This window comes from Lagenorhynchus albirostris, chromosome 14 (assembly GCF_949774975.1).
Source record: "Lagenorhynchus albirostris chromosome 14, mLagAlb1.1, whole genome shotgun sequence".
NCBI classification, from domain to species: domain Eukaryota; kingdom Metazoa; phylum Chordata; class Mammalia; order Artiodactyla; family Delphinidae; genus Lagenorhynchus; species Lagenorhynchus albirostris.
In genome coordinates this window covers 26,329,993-26,353,547 of record NC_083108.1, presented here as the reverse complement: position 1 = coordinate 26,353,547, position 23,555 = coordinate 26,329,993, and the positions used below count along the sequence as shown (strand labels likewise).

Here is a 23,555-nt window from a genome sequence, read left to right as displayed (position 1 = left end):
ATTTCTCACATATATATACTTCAGTGTACATCTTTAAAAAAATAAGGACATTTTCTTACATTATCACAGTGTCATTATCAACCCCAACAAAATTAACAGTAATTGCTTAGTATCCTCTAATACCCAGTTTATATTCAGATTTCCCATATTGTTCCAAAAATGTCTTTTTACAGTTGGTTTACTGAACTGGTAACCAAACAAGATTTGCATTTTGTAATTAGTTGTTCTCTTAAGTATCTTTTTTTTTTTTTTTTATTGCGGTACACGGCCTCTCACTGTTGTGGCCTCTCCCGTTGCGGAGCACAGGCTCCGGACGCGCAGGCTCAGCGGCCATGGCTCACAGGCCTAGCTGCTCTGCGGCATGTGGGATCTTCCTGGACCGGGGCACGAACCTGTGTCCCCTGCATTGGCAGGCAGACTCTCAACCACTGCACCACCAGGGAAGCCCTCTTAAGTATCTTTTAATCTAGAACAGACTCCCTCTTTTTTTCCCCCACTTGCTATTGACTTGATTGCTAGGGAGGTTGTCCTGCAGAGTCTCAGCTTTCTGGATGTGGCTCATTGTATGCTCATGGTATTACTTAGCTAGTTCTGCTTGCCCTTATAATTACTCTAGACTAAAAGTTAGATTGATTCGATTCGATTCAGGATTAATATAATTTTTTGGCGACATACTTCATACATGATGCTGAGTACATCACATTGCATCACATGCAGAAGTATGTAGTGCCCTGTTGTCCCACCTGTGGTGGTACCAAGATTGATCAGTGGGTTCAGGTGTGTCAGCCAGGTTCCTCTGCTCTATAGTTCCCGTCAATGGTTGTAGCATCCATTGATGGTCTTTGCCTGAATCATTTATTTCACTAGAGGTGTGATTCTATCATTCCTTCTGATTGATAGCTGGAATTATTCTCTACCATAGAACTTTGCCCCATCCAATAGGGTTATTTGGTTACCCTGAAATGTAGTTCATACTTGAAAATCAGAATTCTTTCTCTTTGATTTTTAGAGTCATGAGTTGTGCCCTAGCAACCTCCAGTGGTAACCAATGAGTCAGTCTCCCTCCCTCCCTCCCTCCCTCTCTCTTTCTCTGTCTCTCTCTCTCTCTCTCTCTCTCTCTCACTATGATCTCATGACTTGTTTGGTATAACATCATTAGTTTTTTTTTACAGCTTTATTGAGATAGCGCTCACATACCATACAATTCACCATTTAATGTGTACAATTCATGGTTTTAGCTATATTTATATTTATATGATTATACAATCATCACTACAATCAATTTTAGAATATTTTTCTTTACCCTGAAAAGACACCCTGTACCCATTAGCAGTCATCCCCATCTGCCACCCCCAGCACTAAGCAACCACTAATCTATTTTCTGTTTCTATAGATTTGCCTATTTTTATACCTCTGAGTGCAATTATTATGGTAACTCTATGTTTAATTGAGGAGCGACCAATCTGTTTTCCAAAGTGGCTGCACCATTTTACATTCTTACTAGCCATGGATGAAAGTTCCAATTTCATCACATCCTCATCAACACTTGATATTCTCTGTCATTTTGATCATAGTCATCCTAGTGGATGAGCAGTGGTATCTCCTCTCTTTGATTTGCATTTCCATGATGACGAGTGATATTGAGCATCTTTTCGTGTACTTATTGGCCAATTGCATATCTTCTTTGGTGAAATGTCTTTTCAAATCCTTTGTCCGTTTTTAAATTACTGAGTTATAAGATTCGTTTCGTCCTCTATCAGATTTGTAGATATTTTCTTCTGTTCTGTGGCCACTAGTCTGTCTTCCCTCCCTCCCTCCCTCCCTCTCTGAATTTTTTGTTCCTCTTTCTCCATGCCTTTGCTAAACTTCCCATGTCTGTCCCATTTCCCAAGCTCCGAGCCTTTCAGAAGACCCTGTAACTGGTTTTTCTAGAGCAGCGCTGTCTAATAGAAATATAATGTGAGGCACACATACTTAAAAAATGTCTAGTAGCCACATTAAAAATTATCAAAAGAAACAGATAATATGCAATTTTGATAACATATTTTATTTAACCCGATATATCTAAAATACTATCATTTCCATATATCATCAATATAAAAATTATTGTGATATTTACATTCTTTTTTTCATACTAAATCTTTGAAATCCAGTGTACACTTTATACTTAGGGCATGCTTCAGTTTGGACTAGGCTTGCTTCAAGTGCCCAGTAGCCACATGTGGTCGGCAGCTACTCTACTGGACAGGGCAGATCCAGAGACTGATAGTCAACCCCCATGCTGCTGTGGCAGAGATTGATAACTGCCTCCCAATATATATATATATATATTTTTTGCGGTATGCGGGCCTCTCACTGTTGTGGCCTCTCCTGTTGCGGAGCACAGGCCCCGGACACGCAGGCTCAGCGGCCATGGCTCACGGGCCCAGCCGCTCCGCGGCATGTGGGATCCTCCCGGACCGGGGCACGAACCCGTGTCCCCTGCATCGGCAGGCGGACTCTCAACCACTGCGCCACCAGGGAAGCCCCTGCCTCCCAATATTTACTTCATCCTTCTACTTTCATAACAGAACCCCAACTTTTGGATTCTATTTCTTAGCTTCCCCTTCTGTTAGGTGTGGCAGGGCCAAGCTTCTTTGTCATTTGCACAAGGTGACCCAGGCTCAATTTGAATATTCTGCTTCAGACCTGGAATCAGCCATTGATTCACAGAGCCCTGGTTCCCTTTAATGGGAAATACTATTTAGAGATCACAGTCTCACAGTTATGGGTGTTCCTTGCTACTGGATTATCATTGCTTCCTGGCCTTTTGATTGGGCAGAGCTAGGAAATACATACCTAGTTTTAAAAAGAGGCAAATGATGAGTTCATACTAATATTTACCACTCAAATTTAAGATTACAAGGTTTTTAAATTATTTGATTTTATATTTGTGTCTTTTCTCTAATTGTGAACATTTTAGTTCTTAACATTAATATAATTGTTATTCACTTTATCCTAATGTGTAGATATATTTTATATTTGTGACTATAACAGAATTTTCAGTAATAATACCAAACCTATCATAACAGTAACATTTTGATGAAGAAAATGGTACAGACCTGGCATAACTAAGATGGAAGAGCTAATTCTGGATTTTTCATCTTCAGCACTCTTGACATTTGGGGCCAGAGAATTCTTTGCTGTGGGGCCTCCTGTGCGCTGTACCATGCTGAGCAGCATCCTTGGTCTCTCCCCACTAGATGCTGGTAGCATCACCCCCCGTTGTGACCACCAAATAGGTCTCCAGACATTGCCAGATGTTCCCCAGGGAGGGGGGCAAAATTACCCCCGGCTGAGGCTCACTGGACTAATGGAAGGAATGACAGACATTATTTAGAAAGACATTATTTAGAGACAGACTGTCACATCCTCCACAAATAAACTGTCAAGTTTTTTTTAAGAACTCCATAAAATAACTGAACTTGGTTTACTTACACAAAAAGCGGCATATTATAGAACTTGTTCTGTATTTTTATTTTTTCCATAACAAAATGTTCTGGAGATCTTTCCAAATAAGTACAGAAAGTTCTCCCTCCTTCCCTTTGTAGCTGCGGGTATTCCATCTTGTTCATATGATAATCTACCCCAGTCACCTACTGATGGGCATTTGGGCTGTTGCTACTCTTTTGCTCTTATAAGTAATGTTGCAATGAGTAATGGTGTGCATATATCACTTTGCGTGTTTGCCAGTGTATCTTTGGGGAAGGTTCCTGGAAGTAGAATTGCTGGGTCAAAGGGTTAATGTGCATGAAATTATAGTAGAGATTGCCAAATTTCCCTCCATAGAGGTTGTACATTTTGTATTCCCACCAGGGTCCTGCTTTCATTACTTAACATTATAGTAAGAACATTTCCAACGTCATTAAATAATCCTTGAAAATTGGATTTTGTAATGGCTGCCCAAAATTCCCACATGTGAATATACCACAATTTAGTTAATCATTCCTTTCCTGTTGAACATAAATGATGCTCCCAACTTTCTCTATTATAAATAACACTGAAATGAACTTCCTTGAATAAAAATCTTTGACCAAAATCTAGTTATTTCTTGAGTACAGATTTCTGGAAGTAGGATTGCTGTATGAAAGGGCATAGTTTTTATTTTTAAGTATTTTGCTACATACTGTCCAAGTCCTTAAATTAGGAAATAGTATATTTTTATCAAGAGTATTGGGACCAAAAAAAAAAAAAAAGAGTATTGGGACAGACTTTTATTTTGGCTTCAGGGTCTTAGATGAGGGAATAAACTTATCTGATTCAAGCAATCTATGCTTGTTGGGGAAATAACTAAATTATACCAAACTATGTAAAAATCCAGTCGTAAAATCCCCAAAGAAATTCTTTATGGTTGGTTAGTGGTATTTCTTGTCTACAGCATCTTCCAAGGCATTAGGCTATCACCTACTGCTTGTTAACTTATCACTTTCCCTAGACAAATCCATTCTGTCTCAAAGGGCTAGTCATTTTCTCCCTTCTCAGCAGTGAGGTGGCGTGCAGCATCTTGGTTTATTCAGTGCTTCTCCTCCGAGGACCTCCTTCCTTGACCTATAGCATCACAGAAAGGACAAGAAGGAAATAACAGCTCATCTGTCTCATTTGATGTGTAAATTAGCAATGAGAAGAATAATGAATGTTGCATATTTAATATTACCACTTAAAGTAATAGCCATGGAAGAAATGTTTAACAAGCACAGTTAGTATTGTTGAGTATTCACAAACTCAGGCCTAGGAGTACAGAGGGAAACAAAATACTGAACAGGGCTATTAAGGCAAATGCCATCTTTAGATGTCTACTAAACTTGATGATAGTTTGTACAAAGAAGGTATAAAAATTGTATGTGTGAAGTGTGTTGAAACTCATCTTTTCCTTGTTATTTGCAAAAGGGCTAGACATTTCACTATCCCTTTTAAAAATCATCCACCTAGTATGACCACACTCTGGATTTAAAAAAAAAAAATCTTAATATGTAAAGAAAGCATAAGATCCTAGAGATTCTGGCACTGGGAATGTGGAAGAATGTACCCATGTAAACTGACTTCTTCCCATATGGGCTCTCTCCTGTCTGGCGTGAGATTCCTATAGACGTGTATACATGTGATTGAAGGGGTCAGCAGACATAACCCTGGGTTTTTCCGCAGTAGCTCCATGTGTCTCCTGGGCTCTAGGGAGAAGCTGTGCTCTCTGAGGTCCTACCTTTTGGCCTCGTGCCTTGACTGTCATTACCCTCTAGATCAACATTTCTCCAAGAATGGTTCCCCACAGGTCTTTATCCAAAAAATGGGATCTAGTGGGATCTAATTTAACTCAGAGATACTGAGTTACAGTTCAACTGATTTCCACCCTGGCAGGAGTTCTCAGTGCCTTTAAGATGCTACTGTGTGTTGTGACTCTCCAAGAAAAGCTGTGAGAAAGCAGTACATTCCATATTTATTTGACCCCAGAATCCCTTCCTTAAGGAGCATCTCATAAGACCAATGTTCTATTTGAAAACCTTTCGGGAAACAGTGGTTTGCATTAACTCACTCTGATCTGATAGTTGCATCTTTCATTGCAATAGCATTCAATCATGCTTTCAGGCTTTTAAAATCTTTTATCATTTTAAAAAAGGGAAAACAGGCCCCAAATGAAGTCACTTGTTCTAAGCCCACATCATCAAACTGAGACTCAATACTTAACCTAATAGCAGTTTCAGCCTCTCCCAGGAATGTAATCTTAACCAGTCAGTCTGGAATTACCTGGTCAGTACTAGTGAGGTAATCCACTGGATAGACTCTGCTGTTCCCCAAAAGAAGGTGACCTTACCCAAAACAATCCACTCTTCGCTCATAACTTTCTTGTTGCATCTCCTTCTGCCTATAAAACATTTTCCATTTTGTACGTGTCTTCAGAGCTCCTTTCTGTTTGCTAGATGGGATGCTCCTGGATTCCTGAATCGTTGAACAAAGCCAATTAGATCTTTAAATTTACTCATTTGAATTTTGTTTTTTAGCAATAGTATGTCCGTGCCTACCAGTGGTCAAATTGCTTTGCTTGAAATTGCTTCTCTCCATACAAAGCTTCACTAACCTGTGCAGTGATATCAAGTTCATGACCCTCCATATGTGGTTGATGGGTGATTCTGACACAACCAGGAAAAAAGTGTGTGGTGCAGGATTTGGTAGGTGCAGCGGGGCAGGCCCAGGACTGACTGGGCAGGAGGTTACTAGGAGTAACCTTGCCCTTGCCCCATTCACACCTTCTCAGTTTTTTGGTTTCATCAGACATAAACTGATGCAGCCTGGCCTGCTGTGGCATTACTTTATCTTAACAGGGTGCAGGTTGACATGTGAACTGTAATTCTAAAACCAAATTTTAAAAAGTATAAAATTAACATAACCATTTTACAGAAAATTTGAGAATCAGGGAAAAACTACTCATAGTTTCACCACTGTGACGTAAGTATTATCATCTCTGTATACACCCTAATGGTGAAGATGGCTTGGTTATTTGCTATCATTTGTTGCCTTTGTATCCTTCTGTGGTAATTTTTTTCCCCAAGAGGGAAATCATTTTCACCATTTTGGCTATTTAGAAAAATAATACATGTTCATTATAAAAGTCATATTTTATATGCTTTGGGGTTGCTTGAAAGTGCACAGTCCCCTATAACTGTACACACAGACACCACCCCACGCCCCACACACACAAACAAAAATGTGAACGTTCATGGATACGTATTATTTTGTTCTATGGCCTGTTTTTTTCTTTCACTTAATACATTGTGGACAACTTTGAAAATCTACCTAATTCCATATAGAATCCCACGTATGGGTGGGCCTTAATTTATTTGACTTTTCTTTTTCTTGAGGGTTTTAATATGGCACCAGCGCATTGGACCAAGCTCCTTCCACCACGACTCCCAGCACAGACACTCTGTGGGGGGCAGTTTTCCCTCTGACGTTTAGCTGGGGTAGGGCAGGTATTATCAAAAAGGCTTTGTGTCCTGGTGGACCTGCTCTTCCCAGCCGTTTGTTAGAGAGAATGAGCTTTTCTTGAGGCTTCTGTCTGTGCCTGTTAGCAGTTTGTCAGTGGGCTTCTCCAGCGCTCCGTGTGGGAGGTCTGAGGGAGGCAAAACAGAAACCTGAGAACACTGCCCTGTCGTTCCTCATGTCCCCCACTCTCTAGCCCCTCGTCCTCCTTCTTTCCAGTGTCTTCCTATGTTTAGAAGCTGTATTACATGCAATGAATTTTAGTAGTAGTGTGTGGACTAGAGAAGGATGGGCTACTCCATCTTGGCCAGAAGCGAGTCTCTCTCTTATTTTTGATTCCCTCTTTTATCATTTTATACATCTTAAACACAATTATTTTATCGTCTGTATCAGTGGAGTTTAATTCTGTTCTTAGTTTCTTCTGCAGACTCTCATTCTTGGTGGTTCGTTATATGTTTCAGAATTAGGGATAGTGAGCTTACATTTAGTGAGGGGAACTCTATCTGTGAGAGTCTTACACGTGTCCTTTCACAGAAAATTTATGACTGACAGGCTTTGGACAACTGTAAGCTAATTTCTTAGCATAGGGTTTCTTCATCCATGCCAGTGAGGGTAGGTCGGATTCTGAATTATCAGTGAAGACTTTTTCCCACCCCAAAGTATAAGACAGATTCCCTTGGTTCTTTCCATTGCTAGTGGGGATATTTTTCTAACCCATCCTTTCATAGAGGATGTGCCACCTGGTTTTTTGTTTTACGTGATGGGCCTTGTTTCTACCTACCATCTTGAATGGGCCCAAGGCCTTCTATGCTATGCCACAGGTAGACTTTAAAATCCAAACTTTTTTTTGTAACTAAGAGGCAGACACTCAGCCACAGCTTCAATTTCAGCTGCCCAGTCTTGATGTTTGGCTTCCTCTTCATTTTTAGGGCTTGAGAATTTTGCTGCTTCCTGTGGACTCATTTGTTGTGTATACCAAAAGTGATTCCTATAATTCACCAAGCTTTTAAAGTGGCTTTATAACAAGAGATTTCTGAATATCTAGTTCATCATTTTGCTGGAAAAAGAAGATTCCCATTTCTTCTCTCAATTATTGGTCATACATTTTCTGGCAAGAGTAATAGGAATATATCTCCTTGTTGGTATTCTAGTAACTCCAAGTAATTGTCATTCTTTATTATAAATATGTGATGCTCTTACCCTAACATCAGTAGGACATAGACTGAACTGATGGCTCTCTTGTTGGATCCCCTTGTCTCTTGCTTGTGAGCTCACTCTTCAGAATGAGAAGTGCAGTCTCTGGAGATGAGAGGCCACCTATGGAAACTACATCTTTCACCTCATCTTCAAAAGCACTGCCCAGCCAAGTGAGCTGAATCATCATTTCCGTGTTTTTTTTTTTTTTTTTAACTAAAGATGAAAATAGAATGCTTTATTCCCAAGTTGATGCTTGTTTTCTCTGTTAATTCGAACTAATGATGCTTATAAAATGCTAGTTTTCAACAAAGCAGATTTACCTTCGTAAATAAAGACTGGGCTTTAAGGAAGCAGATCACTTACATGAAGCCAGTAGCCCTGAACTGAAAGTTTATTCATTCACTCAAGTAGTATCTATTGAGTACCTACTGTGAGTATTCTGCATGATGGAAGGAGGGGGAACCCAAGATATATGGTCCATGATCCTTGGCCTCTAGAGGCTGGCTATCTGATGGGACAATGGATGAGATATAAACGCAAATCACTAAGAAGTGAGGATACAGCCAGCCACGTGGCTGGTACAGACAATAAGTAGAATAAAATTATATCGGGAAGAGGCCATTTCTGATTAAAGATATTTAGAAGAAAAGGGGGTAGAGAGCACTTGCACTGGACCTGTGGAAAGGACCTGGCTCTTGGTAGACCAACTGGAAGTTCCAAGTAAAGAAAATGACCTGAGTACATGCTCAACTAGGATGGCAAAATGTAGATTCAGATAATGGCCGACAGAGCAGTTTGGCCCAAGTGGGAAGTGTAGGTAGGAGTCAACTTACACAGAGCTCAGTGCAGGAGACAAAGTAAACTTCAGTGCTTTATTCATTGACTCCCTGTCATCTACCAAAGAATACAATTCCTGAATCTGCTTTTCAAGGATTGCCACGATCTCTGACTTCACGTTGGTTAGGGACATACTGCAAAGACTTTGCCTACAAAACTGAAGGTTGCTTTTCTCTTGTCACACTGAGATGATTTGAACTTAATGTTTTCACTATGGAATGAACAAACTAGAATTATGTTTGATTTCCAAATTCTGTAAAATTTGGAATGATCATTATCCCAGGAACAACATGGTTTAACAGGGGAGACAGGCCAGGGGCTGAGGAAGGGCCCCGAAGATTTGGCGCGGGAGCCCAGGTGCTCAGGTGCAAGGCCGCGTGGCCCATGCAAGCTGTCTAGGTGACCAGTGGGCGCTGCCACCTTGTATATAGCAGCGGGCACCGGTCCAGTGGCCAGGCTGTGAGGTCTGTGAGCCGTCACTGTGTCACAGTCACTCTTGCTGGTTGCTTTTGACCTTCGAGGTGACGGAAGTACCAAATGACCAAGATGAAGGAGATGTGAGAACAGACTAACTTGGGTGTGAAAATCAAAATGTAGCAGCTAAAGGGAGTGTTTTCTGGTTGCCGCAGGTTAAATTTTTTCACATAAATATATTGGCTTAAAGAATGGTTCCTGGGTAAATTCCATTTGTCCTTTGTTTCCTCCCTTGTATGATTATAATTATTGATGTCATTAAAAGTGCATTAATCAGGCCTGGCTGTCAGAGAGTTGCACTTATTTTGTGCCCACAAGCAGTTTTGAGGTAAATCTCTTGCTTTAGGGCATTAGCTGATCAATACAATCATCTATAGTGAGGGATTGTTTTCCCACCTCCCTCTGCCTGCCTGCATTTTCCTAGGGCATTCGGGGATCTGGTCTTCCTTTCAATAAGCAGTCCCCCTGGCTGGGATGAAGAGACCAGAGATGCTCCCACCAAAGAGCCTTCCTTCTGCAGCCCCTGCCCTTTCAGGAGGGGCAGCTGGTCCAAGGAAAGGCCTTGGGGGAAATACGGCAACTGCTCATCAACCCAGCACTGCCATTTCCCCAGCTTATTCTCTCTTCCTTCCTGGTTTTAGCTTCAGGTTCCCAAGTCTTATTTCATTTTTAAAGTTTACAGGACCAACATTCCTGCAGTCCAAGGCCCAAACCTCCCAGTTATTGCCTATTATTTACATTGAAGTAAGGAGTTTGTCATATTCACTTCTGTGTATCGGAGACTCAGCAGTGACAATACACTTGGCGGGTGGGCAGTGTTGCTGGACCGAATTCCTAAATGTGAGTCTAATGGTGTCTCTTCTCTATATCTCCCTGACCCCCCTCCTTTCGTCCCCCCTCACTCACCTCCTCCTGCCACTAATCGAGGCCCATCTCTCTGCTAACTGTCTAAAACAGCTCTGGATTTACTCAGACATACCAGGTATTCAGTCAAGTTTATCTTCTTGGAGGCACATCTTCCAGAGCCTTCTCTCCTTCTCCAAAATGAGCAGATTGTCCTCTGCACCCTAGGCACCCCCTGCATCATCCTGGAGGTTTCTTTGTCTCTCTGTGTCAGACCCTCCGTTTCTTGGAGCCCATGTGGCCCTTTGGTTTGGTTTCTCTCTCCCTTTGGTCCTCCAGTACTTTGCCGATAAAGGGTACCTGGGAGGTAATATTTTTTAGGCTCTGCATATTGAAAATGTCTTTATTCTATCCTCCCACTTAATTGATGGTTTGATCAAGATACAGATTTCTACACTGGAAATTATTTTTCCTGGACTTCCCTGGTGGCACAGTGCTTAAGAATGCACCTGCCAATGCAGGGGACACGGGTTCGATCCCTGGTCCAGGAAGATCCCACGTGCCACGGAGCAACTAAGCCCGTGCGCCACAACTACTGAGCCTGCGCTCTAGAGCCCACGAGCCACAACTACTGAGCCTGCGTGTCACAACTACTGAAGCCTGCGTGCCCTAGAGCCTGCACACTGCAACTACTGAGCCCACGTGCCACAACTGCTGAAGCCCGCGTGCTGAGAGCCCGTGCTTTGCAACAAGAGAAGCCACTGCAATAAGAAGCCTGCACACTGCAATGAAGAGTAGCCCCTGCTCGCCGCAACTAGAGAAAGCCTGCGCGCAGCAACAGAGACCCAACGCAGCCAAAAATAAAGTTATAAAAAATTATTTTTCCTCAGAATTTTGAAGGCATTGCTCTATTTTCTTTTAATATCTCACATTGATGATGAGAAATCTTATTCTCCATTCATTGGATGCAACCTGTTTTTCCTCTCTGGAAGCTTTTATGATCCTTTGTTCGTTCTCAGGGTTCTGAGATTTCACCGTGATGTGACTTGGGGTCTCCCTGCTGTTACTGTGCTAGTATCAGGCCAGTTACTGAGGCACAGTCTCCAGAGTCTCACTGTTCGGGTTCAAGTTCAGGGCCGCCATTCACTAGCCTTGACTTCAGGCAAGCTACTCGACCTCTATGCCTCAGTTTCCTCATCTTAAACAAAGATATTACCTACCTCATAGGTCGGTTCTGAGAATTAATTAATATCTGAAAAATGCTTGAAACTGTACCTGCCACCTGGTGAGTGCTATTTAAGCACTAGCTTTTATTAATATTTCAAACGTAAAAAATAATTTCCTAGAGCTCTGCAAAGTTCCCTCAACCCTGTGTCTGGAATATAAATGTTGGCCCTGAGAGGGGGCGTGGTTGTGCAGGTGGCTTTCTCTGATGAGATGAATTTCAACAGGGTGAAGCTGATAAAGAACAAAGCAAATACAAAAAAGAAATAGGTACTTTTTATTGCCGGGAAAGCAGCCCTGGAGTGGATTCTCAGCTCAGGACGGGAGGAATAATAGGTAAAGAAAAGACACAATCTTTTAAGAAACCTGGTTGCTCCAGTTTAGGATTCAGATATGCTCCCTGGAAGGGTATTTTCATGTTTTCGATTTAAAAGGAAATATCATGACATAGATTCAGAATAAGAAAAAAGGGAGGGTGCTTTGGAAATTCTCGGTATCTTTATGAGTGAGAAAATCTGGTGATGATGCTTTTCATTGTTACTCTTTATTATCGGCTAAGCCAGACCAACACACAGGCATTTCCTAATTTCTGTGCTAGAAAATCAAAGAGATATTTCCCTCCCATCTAGGCGCTTGAAATTTTAACATAAAAAGTGTTCACAAACTCACACTCAAAAATGATCTGTTTTTAATAGGAATGGTAACTCAAGGTAACCAAAGAGCCCCAGTTAATGAGGGAAAGCTCTATTTTACATAATAATTCTACATAATCATTTGGAATGGAAAAAAGTTTTAAATCACCATTTTGCACCACTCTCATGAAACAGTTGATTCAAAGATCATCAACAGATGCTAAAACCACTAGTTGAAAGGGATGGGGAAAGGGGTGTTCACATGGTGCTAAAGTACTGTGTGTAGAATATTTACTCCTTACAAAGAGATGCCTGAGAGATCGTCCAGTGAAGAGAGCTGTGGTCACCAGATGATCTCAGTAATTAAACATCACATCACTAGCAGTGAGGCACACCAACATTGGATTCCAATGTAATGAATGCGAAAACATATTATCTGTGAAATATACTTGCCAAAAATGTTCATCCTGATTCTGATTAAGCTTTAAGGTCTAACTTCCATCTTGGAGGACAGGGGATACAGAAACCAGTTACCTGATACCATGAGTAAAACATCAGACAAATCCAGAATGTGGGACATCGTACAACTAGCCTTACCTATTCAAAAAGGGGCCAAGGCAAGGAGACTGCTTTGGATTACAAGAGATTTAAGAGACATAATCATATGTAGTGCATAATCCTTGATTGAATGTTGGTTGGGGAAACTGTAAAAGATATTTTGGGGGTGACTGGAGAGATTTTACTATGGAATGGGCATTAGACATATTATTCAATCTGTGTTAATTCTGTTAGTGTCATAATGGTATTATATAAGGAAATGTCCCTTTTTTGGGAAATGCATACTGAAGCATTGGGGGGTGGGGTTTCATGATGTAATTTACATTGAAGTAATTTAACAAGAATAGATAAATGCGTATGAAGCAGATAGGGCAAAATGTTAACTGTTGTTGAATCAAGATGGTAGGTATGTGGATATTTGTTGTTTTATTCTACTTTCCTATTTGCTTGAAATTTTTATATTAAGAAATATAAGGAAATGGCTTGCAGATGCAAAGTGCATAAACCTGGCCTGACAGTGTTTTGGGAGGCCAGGAATGAGTGTTTCAAAGGGCCACATTTGCACTGGGTGCCCAGGAAGGAGCATTCGCACTTTACTTCACCAGAGCAATGGAGTGAGATAGTCATTCACTCCAGAATATATGAGAGTTTTTGAAGAATTAGCGTACTTCCCAGAGTGCCCAAGTTATGTCAGGAATAATGTACTCGTTGGCAGGGTCAGGTTGAATAATTGATGTTACAACTGCAGTGGGAATGCTCACTTTTGGTTGGTGTTAGCTGGATTTATTCCCCCTCAAATTAAGTCACCTAAAACTACCTCCTTCACATGAGGTATCTGGGGGATGTATATTTCCTTTCTCTTTTTCTTCCTTCCTTCCTCCCTCCCTCCCTATCTCTCCTTTCTTTTTTTCTTCTTTTTAACCATTTGTTTCTCCCAAACAACATGAAATAATGGTCCTACCCACTCAGACTTAGATGTAGAGTAACAGTTAAGATGCAGGATTGGTTCCTGCTAAATTTGTTCTTCAAATATAGTTGTTGCTTAAGAAGTGAGTTACTGCTCCAACCAGTTCCTGTGTTTTGGACGTGACTCAGGGAGCTAGACTGTGCCATGTTGCGGCGCCTGGAGAAGAGGATTCTGGTGGACCTCCCAAGCCAGGAGGCCAGGCAGGCCATGATCCACCACTGGCTGCCGCCCGTGAGCAGGAGCTGTGCCCTGGAGCTGCGCGCGGAGCTGGACTACAGCCTGCTGAGCAGGGTGAGCTGCCTGGGGAGGCGCCTAGGCCCAGGGGCCGCCCCGTGACCGTCTTCTCAGCTGTTCGGAGCCTCGAGTCACTTAGAAAAGATCCAAGCTGCCCCAACAAGCGCAACGGGCCTCTCCTTCATGAAAGACCAAGCTCTTTGTCCCTCGGGAACATTCAAGCAGAGATGTGATAAAGTGGAATAGGGTTTAGTTCAGAGGACCTATGGTCAGATTCTGGCCCTGCCACTTATTAACTGTGTGCCATCAAGGAAGTCACTTCCTCTCTGAGCCTCAGCTTCTTCATCTGTAAAATGGGTAACAGGCCATAGAGGATTGCTGTGATGATTAAATGCAAGTCTTTCACAAAAGGAAAAGCATGTTACCCCCGTGCCCACTGGTGTCATTGCCTCCTTGAGAGGACACTTGAATGTGATGTTCTCTGAGGTTCCTTAAAGGCAGGTTATAATCCTATTTACAAGAACAGAAGTGTCTACCAAATTTTGCCATCCTTGAATTTGGGCACAAGGGCCCCATTAGTGATTGGGGCTTGGGTGGGCCAGTCGTCACCAGCGTCTCACCACCTACGTTTGGATGGTGTTAGGAAGTTGTTTGTGGCCCAGATCCTTAGGTTATCCAAACACATTAGCAGCCTCTCTCCCCCAAACACTATTTATCTGGGAATCTTTACATAGTGTCCATGGGTGACGGATACAGAATCCAAACAGGGGCTCTGACCCCCTGTCCTGCCTGTAAGAATGTAACCACCACCAGCATTCTGCCTGCTGCCTAATGGCTGGGTTTGCGGCTGTTTCAGGAGATGGAGGGCTACTCGGGCTCGGACATCAAGCTAGTCTGCAGGGAAGCAGCCATGCGGCCTGTGAGGAAGATCTTCAATGCCCTTGAAAATCAGCAGTCAGGTATGGTGAGGATGACAGCCAAGGTGCTCTGGGAGAGAAATTTGTTTTTAAAAATTGGTCTCTCACCAGCAGGTGGCACCTTGCCCCTGTTCTCTGTGGCTTGTTACACTGGCACTCATTCTTTGGTCAAAAATCCTCCTTCTGCACCCAACTCCTTCTCTGCTGTTCTGTTTCGGATCAACTTTGCCCCCAGAGGATAAACTCCTTAGGGCTCGGGCTTTTATTGCCCTGGCACACTATGTTGGGCTGGATCCATTTGTGGCACTATATAAATATTAAATAACACTTTATAATGATACATTTAAGTCACATTTTGTGTATGGGCTTCAGGGGCTGAGTTGCACATTAAAGACTTTTTTCCCCAGCCCTCTTTAGTCTTGCCTGTTGCTGCCTTAACCATTAAGAATGCTGCATTGTGCATTGTCTTGAAAGAAGGTCTATTAATGTTTCAAGAGCATTGATCACCATTAGGTAGACTGTTGTGCTGTTCCTCTTGTGTTTTTATCTAGAGAGCAGCAGTTTACCTGGGATCCAGCTGGATACAGTGACCACTGCTGACTTTTTGGATGTGCTGGCCCACACCAAGCCTTCAGCAAAAAATCTGACTCAGAGATACTCAGCCTGGCAAAGTGAGTTTGAGTCTGTGTGAAATCACATTTACCCTGACTTGGCCACAGAGACAACTACAGAGGCCTCCTCATTAATTAGTGTAAGTGAAAGAAGAACATTATGCTTGGAATAGAAAACAGAAAATTATTCTTGAAGACTGGATTAATTTGGACAGCTATACCATTTTGGAAATATATATTTTCATGGTCGATGTCAGCAAAATATTGAAGATTCCAATTACAGGTATGTGTGCTATGAGGTCTTGCAATGGAGACTTTTCTCATGAGATCCCATAAAATTTAGATGAATAATTTCTTGTGGTGTTCCTCATTTGTGAACTGGCATTTTCATTTTTTTTTTTAAAGATGTTGGGGGTAGGAGTTTATTAATTAATTATTTTTGCTGTGTCGGGTCTTCGTTTCTGTGCGAGGGCTTTCTCTAGTTGTGGCAAGCGGGGGCCACTCTTCATAGTGGTGCATGGGCCTCTTACTATTGCAGCCTTTTTTCTTAATTAATTAATTAATTTTTGGCTGTGTTGGGTCTTCGTTTCTGTGCGAGGGCTTTCTCCAGTTGCGGCAAGCGGGGGCCACTCTTCATCACGGTGCGTGGGCCTCTTACTATTGGGGCCTCTCTTGTCGCGGAGCACAGGCTCCAGATGCGTAGGCTCAGTAGTTGTGGCTCACGGGCCTAGTTGCTCCGCGGCATGTGGGATCCTCCCAGACCAGGGCTCAAACCCGTGTCCCCTGCATTAGCTGGCAGATTCTCAACCACTGCGACACCAGGGAAGCCCTGGCATTTTCATTTTGAAAAAGATGTGGTAAGGAAAGTTGTGTTGGGATGCAGAGGGTGGTTCTAAGTTGGGGAGCCAATCAGAAGCTAAGCTTGACAGACCATCTGACAGCTGACAGTTCAAGGGTGGATAAGGGTGGGAGCAAGGAAGAGAAGCAGCATCTGCTTCTCTTGACAATATTCTGAATCTCATATGCTCTCCCTGATTCTGACTCCAGTCAGTTTTATCAGCAGAGCAAACCCCTACCATACTAGCCCCACTCAGGAATATCACTGGCCCATCTCTGGAGATGAGCTAATAGCAGTGGTAACAAGCACCCCACTATTACTACCTACCAGTTGCAGTGTTTTGAGTTCTGGCCCCTAATAACATCTTCACATCTCACATCCTGTGTATTCTGCCCTTCTCTTTCCATTGCCACAGCTCCTCATTGGATCCAAAACTTAGGATGGGGTACCTGAGCTTCTTGAACAGTCTTCCCTGCGCTTAGGCTCCTCCACATCTCCTTACGGGGTTGGAAACAGCTAGAAACATCTCATTCAGAAACCCACAATCTGAGGCATCTACTTTCAACTCCTGGTAAATTTTGAAGGCTTCCACTAAGTAATGCCACCCCTCCCCCTGCTTAGAATTTTCCTATGGTCACCTTTTGTTGTCTCCCTTGCCTTGTTTTCTTCATCCCTGCAAGGCAGACTCCTCCACAGAAGAAAACACTTCCAGGAAAAGGGACATTTGGGCTAAATAGTCCAAAGTATTTCACCCTTTTAAACAAAAATATTTGGGGTTTTGATTGTTTTGAATAGAATATTCTCAAATGCCTCTTAAAATATCATTTTATGGAAAATGTAGTCAAATTGAATGAGTTTAAAAGAAACAAAAAGACATTTCATCTTAGTAGAAGCTCAGCTGAAACTTCTTCATGGTCACTAGGTAGTACCCTGTGAGCACTGCCGATATGCAGGCATGGAGGTCTCTAAGCTCAATGGCCTAGACTGCTGTGCTGTTCAATTTCCAACATCTGCCATCTGTGCTTTTGGGTTATTTTGTCAGGCTGTCAGCTGACATTTCTTATAGCTGTTAGTCCATTTGCTTGCGGCCTTTGCCACCCTTTCTGATTTCATAAAATCTCAAGTGGATGGAACCTCAATAATAGCTAATTTGCTGTGGTTGGAAAGCAGGTTAAGTGTGCACTATATGTGTACCTAAGAATGAACAGGCAGAGGGGCAGAGGAGGGCTCCCGTGGACAGCATGCTTTGTGACAATAGGGTTGGGCCCTTTTAGCTTACTGCTCTGGAGTTCCTGATTCCGTTCAGGTAAGTGTGGTTGGCCATCCCTCCCAGCACATACCGGTAACCTTCCACTTCCAAAACCCACCTCCACATCCTCCCTCCATTCCTTTTAAGAACCTCCAAGTTCATCTTTGTACATTCAGTCACACAGTCCATCCTTCTCTTCTCATTCCTTGGAAAGTTTGTCTACAATGATCACGCACATATGCTTTTAGGGCATGCCTTTATTTTGGTGGCTTCTTATCAGTTTTATACATTATCTAATGACTTCCTGCTTTGGATGAAATGAAATATAGCCTTTTCAGCCCTTTGCCCCATCCCTACCACACACGTCTTTCCCTAATCATCCCCAAACAGTTTTACTACAGTTTTAGGTTAACTCAATAATCAATATTTTTATGATATTGTTCACTGTACATTGTTTAATGAAGAGCCAACTAGTGGATTAGGATTACATTTCCTTGTTGAGTTTTGTCTTTCTTGGAATTAATAACTGCCTCATTTTTTTCATTTGCTTTATTTTCTAAGTACTTATTCTTAATTTTTTGGGCAACATTTTCATATCTGTCCGATATCCATCAGTATTGTCTTCTAAATGGCCAAACATATCAGATTAACTTTCAACTCCATTCCCACGCTCTCTGGTCCTGGTTGTAAGGGGAAGGGGACCAGACAATGGCTGTAGAACAGGCAGAGATTTCCCTAATCCCGTTTTCAGCCCTGCCTCTCAGTCTGGCCCACCACCATGTCCAGTGTCTCCAAGGCCTGAACGTTCATAGTTCCATTTCTCCAGAGCGTAACCCACCCCCCCACCCTCTCCTGCCTGGCTGCTCAGGGTTTCTGGGGCTCCAGCCACTTTCCCAGCTTTGAACCAATTCCTTGCTTCTCAACCTTGCCTCACACCTCATGACCACTCTACCCAGTGTCTCCAAGCCTTGAGTCTTTGAGGTGATAATCTACAGGATGAATCTTGGTTTTTTCCTTTGCGTTGATTTTAGTTATCAACACTCCATCATCTTCTTTCCATCTCCCGAATTACTGAAGCCTGTCATCCACTGCTGTCTCCTCTACCATTCTCTTGTGGGTTGTCCTTGTTGGTTTATAACATCTTTATTCCTTTCCTCTTCTTTTAGTGGGGCTTTGAGAGAGATCAACTAATACATGACTAATCTACTGTTTAGAGTCTCTGGTTATTTTTTTAAAAGTAGACTAAAAGTATATCTAAGTTTATAGGGATATAGGAGATTGGCCCGTTAGTTGTTGGTGGAAATTTGAACCTAATTCCACATGTGGTATTTTCTTCTAAAGCAGAGGTCATAACTCAAATGCTATAGGAACTTGGAATATAGTTACACATGGGTAAAGGAAGACAAGGAAGAGGTGGGGGACTGTGGCGAACTGGAGAGGCCAGAACTAGCTGAAGATAGCTCAATTTCCCAACTAGAAGATACGTGTCTAGGAGTTGGAGCTACGTTCTGCTGTCTTCCTTAGTGATTTACTCCCAAGGGCATTTAAAAATATTTGGGAGACTTCCCTGGTGGCGCAGTGGTTAAGAATCTGCCTGCCAATGCAGGGGACACAGGTTCAAGCCCTGGTCCGGGAAGATCCCACATGCCGTGGAGCAACTAAGCCCGTGAGCCACAACTACTGAGCCTGGGCACCACAGCTACTGAAGCCCGTGCGTCTAAAGCCCGTGCTTTGCGACAAGAGGAGCCACTGCAATGAGAAGCCCGCGCACCAAAACGAAGAGTAGCCCCCGCTTGCCGCAACTAGAGAAAAGCCCGTGCGCAGCAACGAAGACCCAACACAGCCAAAGATAAATACATAAATAATTTAAAATAAAATATTTGGTTTTCTCAGGCACATCAGCCAGTGAAACAAACAGGCGTTGAGATGTGTATGACATTAAACACAGGAAAAAGAGATCAAAATCTGTTTCATCTTAACAGATGCGGTTTGAATGATGATAAACGATTTCTGGTGCGCTGGCGCCTCGCCTCTCAAGGACAGCAGCATGCTTTGGGTAGTAGGTCTTGATGGCTGGTGTAACACAAAGTCAGCTCAGCAAAGGCCCTGTGCATTTACGCGGGAAAGGCCTTTTTGACTTCTGTCAAAGAAACTCAATAACGCAAACATGGCTCTATGCAAACAACTGCTAACAGGACGAAGTACTCTGCTGCCCAAGGCAAGTGTTTTAATGAAACAGATTAGTGCAGTTTTAAAAATTCTTTATTATAGGTGCCCAAGGACTTCAGTTTCATACAACATGAACCACCACCGATCCAAAACCAACTGAACATAGTGCGGTTGTGTTTTGACTTTCCTGTCCAACTCACTCCTGTAATTTTTCAGTGTGGGGTTAAGAGTGAGGTGATGACAGTCACTCCAGGGCAGTTTCTGATACCCACAACCGCAGGTGTTTGATGGAACCGTCACCAGGGAGGTGGGCCAGCCCCCTTCTCCTTTCCAGGCATTACAATCCGCTCCGCTCGGGTAGAGTGGTGGGTAGGTAGAGCCACTGCAGAACTAGCTGATTCTGGACGTGTGAGAGTGAAGTGGGTGCAACAACCTTGTCTCCCCACCAGACTGGTCCTTCGCCCTCCTCCACGCCCAGCTCACAGGAGATGCCCAATAACCGCCTCCTGACAATGGGCATTCTCTAATGCCCTTTCAAGTCCTAAGATGTCACTTGGTCCCTTTTCTGGCACCAACACTATCCTTGGGGTCAGCACCACAAGACAGCCCCTGAAATGTAATGGCTGGAAAATAAAGTCCTTTACGTACTTCGGTTATTCAGTCTCCTCCATGAAGCCCAAGGCAAACCAACCAGCTGAGCTGGGGATGTTTACAGTAACCTCGACCTAAACCAAGATTTCTATTTATCCTCACGAACTTCATACCGTGGACAGGTCAGTTAGAAAATCCTATATAATGTTTATTATGTAAGTAAAATAGCCAAGATTTTAATGGCCAAGCGAGAATGGAGGAAAGTAGACCAGCCGTTTCTCTTGGCTGGCTCGTTACACGCAGCGGGATTACCCCCTCCTGCCACTTGCCCATCAGTGATGTCTGCAGCTTGGCTTTAGCTCTAACGTGTCTCCAGAGCATCAGAGCCATTATTTAAGTGCCTAACGGGCCTCCCCTATGAGCAGCAAGTCTAAAATGAAACATTTTCTCCTCCCTACCCATAGCTATACCCTCTAGCGTTCAATTCCTATAATATTTACAGCTAATTTTGAGTTGTCTGGTGACGGCCTGAGTGCCCATCTGTGTTGTAGCACAGAGTCCTGTCTGGTGGGGAGAAGAGACGTTTGAAGACCTAAGTACAATCTAACAACTGCTCCATGGCACGAAGGAGGGAACACTTCACTCCATCCTGTGGTCAGGACCACGTCACAGAGAAGGGAGACACCGAGTCTGCACACTGCCTTAGGTATTCTCCTTAGCTCCTCACCTAGTAAGGGCCCTCCAGGCAAAATCCTTCTCTTCAATGTTTATTTCCTAGCAGGCACTTCGCACACAGCAGCTAGCAAACCCTTGATAACGCCTGGGCCAAGGAATCAGTGACCCAGGTGCTGGGGAACAGGCCACTGGTGAACACGCCCAGCAGCCCCTCTTGCCTGCACGCTGGGCTTTTCTGTGTGGCTCCGGCCTGAAGGAATTTAAATGTCTCTCTTTTTTAATTCTCAGGAAGACTTTCCCCACTGAACTGACGGTAGAGATGAATTCTACCAACCTTTTCCGGATTGTTAAATGCAGATACTCCTGCTACATCTGTGTCATCATCGCAAACAGGCAACACTTAACATTCGTCCGATTCTATTTAAAGTCCTTGATATACGGGTTGTGCATTTAACCCTCACAACAAACCTACGTGGTGGTGTATCTCCACTTTACAGAGAAGGCAAAGGATGCAGGAGTGGCTAGGGGAGTTGCCCCAGGTCACCGAAGGGAAGCGCTAGCCGGGCTCCCTGCTCTGTGCCCCAGTCACTGCACTCCTCCTCCTGATCTGGGGTGGTGCCCTAGCACATCTGTCTTCTGCACTCTAGGATCGTAAGGACTAGGTTGGGGCATCTGCAAAAACAAGAAAAGTATTCACCAAACGACCAGAAGGAGAGGAGGCGGCCATTTATTTAGCTTTACTCCCTCCCATCCAAGACCAAGCTGATCTCTAAACAAGCATCAAAACCCAGAGCTCATTAACACTGCTGTGCGCTTCAGTAAGGTGAGCACCACGATAATGGACAATTACAAGCTAATAATCCAGTGCCCAAGAGCCCAGTAAAACAATTGCAAAGGCCCAGGATCATCACAGTATGCAAATGCACTAAGAAAATCATTACCTATTTAGTCCCCTTCATTTTGGTGGGTTTAACATGAGAAGAAGAATCCATGCTGCAAGACGAGATTTCATTTTACAGCCCTAGTAACCAAGTACATAAAAGCTTGAATCTGTCCCAATAGCTTCTGAAAGATTTTTCCCATAGTGTCAGAGGCAAAAATAATGAAATCTTGCAAATGTACAGTTAATAGGACCCGGGTGGACACTAGCCTCAAAAATGCATGGTCTATAAGACATTAAAGGCTTGATTTTAGTTTCTGCACTGTTCCTGTTAATAACAATGTCTAATTAAAACATCTGTAAAATACTGATAGTTTTAATTTTACATAAAATTTCCAAAACAACTGTTACACAGTATAATAGGTATCTGCAATGAATAGGTTATTAATGGAAATATTATTTTAAATTAAAACCAGGTTCTAAATTTAAATTACTCATCTCTGGCTAACGAAGAGAAAAAGAAGTCACCCGTGCTGGGAATAATACAGTAGCTAATCTAGTTTTCAACATCTGTTAAAGCAAATTCACTCCTTCACTTGGGCTAAAGGACACTTTATTCTGCTTCTTCTGTCCTGTACCCTACTTGGCACTTCTGATGGATTTCACAGTTGAACTCAATATTAAAACTACAGCCTAATGCACTTTAATGCAATACTTTTTAACTTAAAAAACACCATTCAACTTTATTCAGAGTCTGAACCCCTCCAATTTACCAGCGAGGAGACAACAGAGAACAGGCTCCCTGCAGGAGACTCTTCCCCAGCGCCGCTAACCTGATGAATATTTTAAAAGGAATGGCACAAAATCTCAGCTTTCCCTTTCTTTGGATCTCATCTTCTTTTACGGAAAAAAAACAAAAGGGATTATTAGCCAGGCTTGGTGTCTGGCTGCAGTTCAATACCTTTCTTTCTAATTACTGCCCAACAAAAGAGGGTTAAATGGTGACCAGGGCTGAGTGGTCTCTGTCTGTCATTAAGTGGCACTGGCATTAAGTTGTTGAGGGATTCTTTCCAGACAATGAAAAGCTGCGTTTCAAGTTGCTTCTGATTCACATAATGGTTCACAGTAGATGCTGCAGAATGTGGTCCACGGCATGAGGGAAGCTGTCACACGTTAAGTAAGGAGGTGGATTAATTTTTTCTTCGTCTGCTGCTCGATATTTCCCTGAAATGAAAGTAAAGCCAGTGACAAAGCTAGAGAGAGGCATGGACACATATACACTACCAAATGTAAGGTAGATAGCTAATGGGAAGCAGCCGCATAGCACAGGGAGATCAGCTTGGTGCTCTGTGACCACCTAGAGGGGTGGGATAGGGGAGGTGGGAGGGAGGGAGATGCAAGAGGGAAGAGATATGGGAACATATGTATAACTGATTCACTTTGTTATAAAGCAGAAACTCACACACCATTGTAAAGCAATTATACTCCAATAAAGATATAAAAAAATAACAATAATAAACTACAAAAAAAAAAAAAAAAGAAAGTAAAGCCAGTGAACAAAGGCTACTGGTAGAACACCAGATTAATCACACCCCATGGGCACCTGGGACACCAGAGACCACCCTTATAATGATGAGAGAATCAAGGT

The 23,555-nt window shown here is 42.8% G+C and overlaps 2 protein-coding genes across 11 annotated transcripts in view; one reads left to right on the top strand and one right to left on the bottom strand.

Annotated features, from left to right (window-relative positions):
* The window catches only part of KATNAL2 (katanin catalytic subunit A1 like 2), a 90,721-nt gene extending 74,899 nt beyond the window's left edge, over positions 1 to 15,822 (top strand). Inside the window, exons 13-15 of the mRNA XM_060121942.1 lie at positions 13,872 to 14,034; positions 14,834 to 14,936; positions 15,446 to 15,822. Of these exons, the coding sequence (XP_059977925.1) occupies positions 13,872 to 14,034; positions 14,834 to 14,936; positions 15,446 to 15,585 (406 nt within the window). The 3' untranslated portion in view covers positions 15,586 to 15,822. The remainder of the gene's footprint in view (positions 1 to 13,871; positions 14,035 to 14,833; positions 14,937 to 15,445) is intronic.
* Positions 3,331 to 23,555, bottom strand: part of HDHD2 (haloacid dehalogenase like hydrolase domain containing 2) — a 57,121-nt gene continuing 36,896 nt past the window's right edge. For 8 of the 10 annotated variants that reach the window (XR_009534909.1, XM_060121944.1, XM_060121946.1 and 5 more), the window contains one exon: positions 21,731 to 23,131. Coding sequence is in view for 7 of the 10 variants with exons in the window: in XM_060121944.1 (XP_059977927.1) it covers positions 23,028 to 23,131 (104 nt within the window). In the remaining 3 variants the exon portion in view is untranslated. Of the gene's footprint in view, positions 3,350 to 20,332; positions 21,700 to 21,730; positions 23,132 to 23,555 lie in introns of those variants that run through there. The other 2 variants (XR_009534908.1, XR_009534907.1) reach the window with 2 other exon arrangements.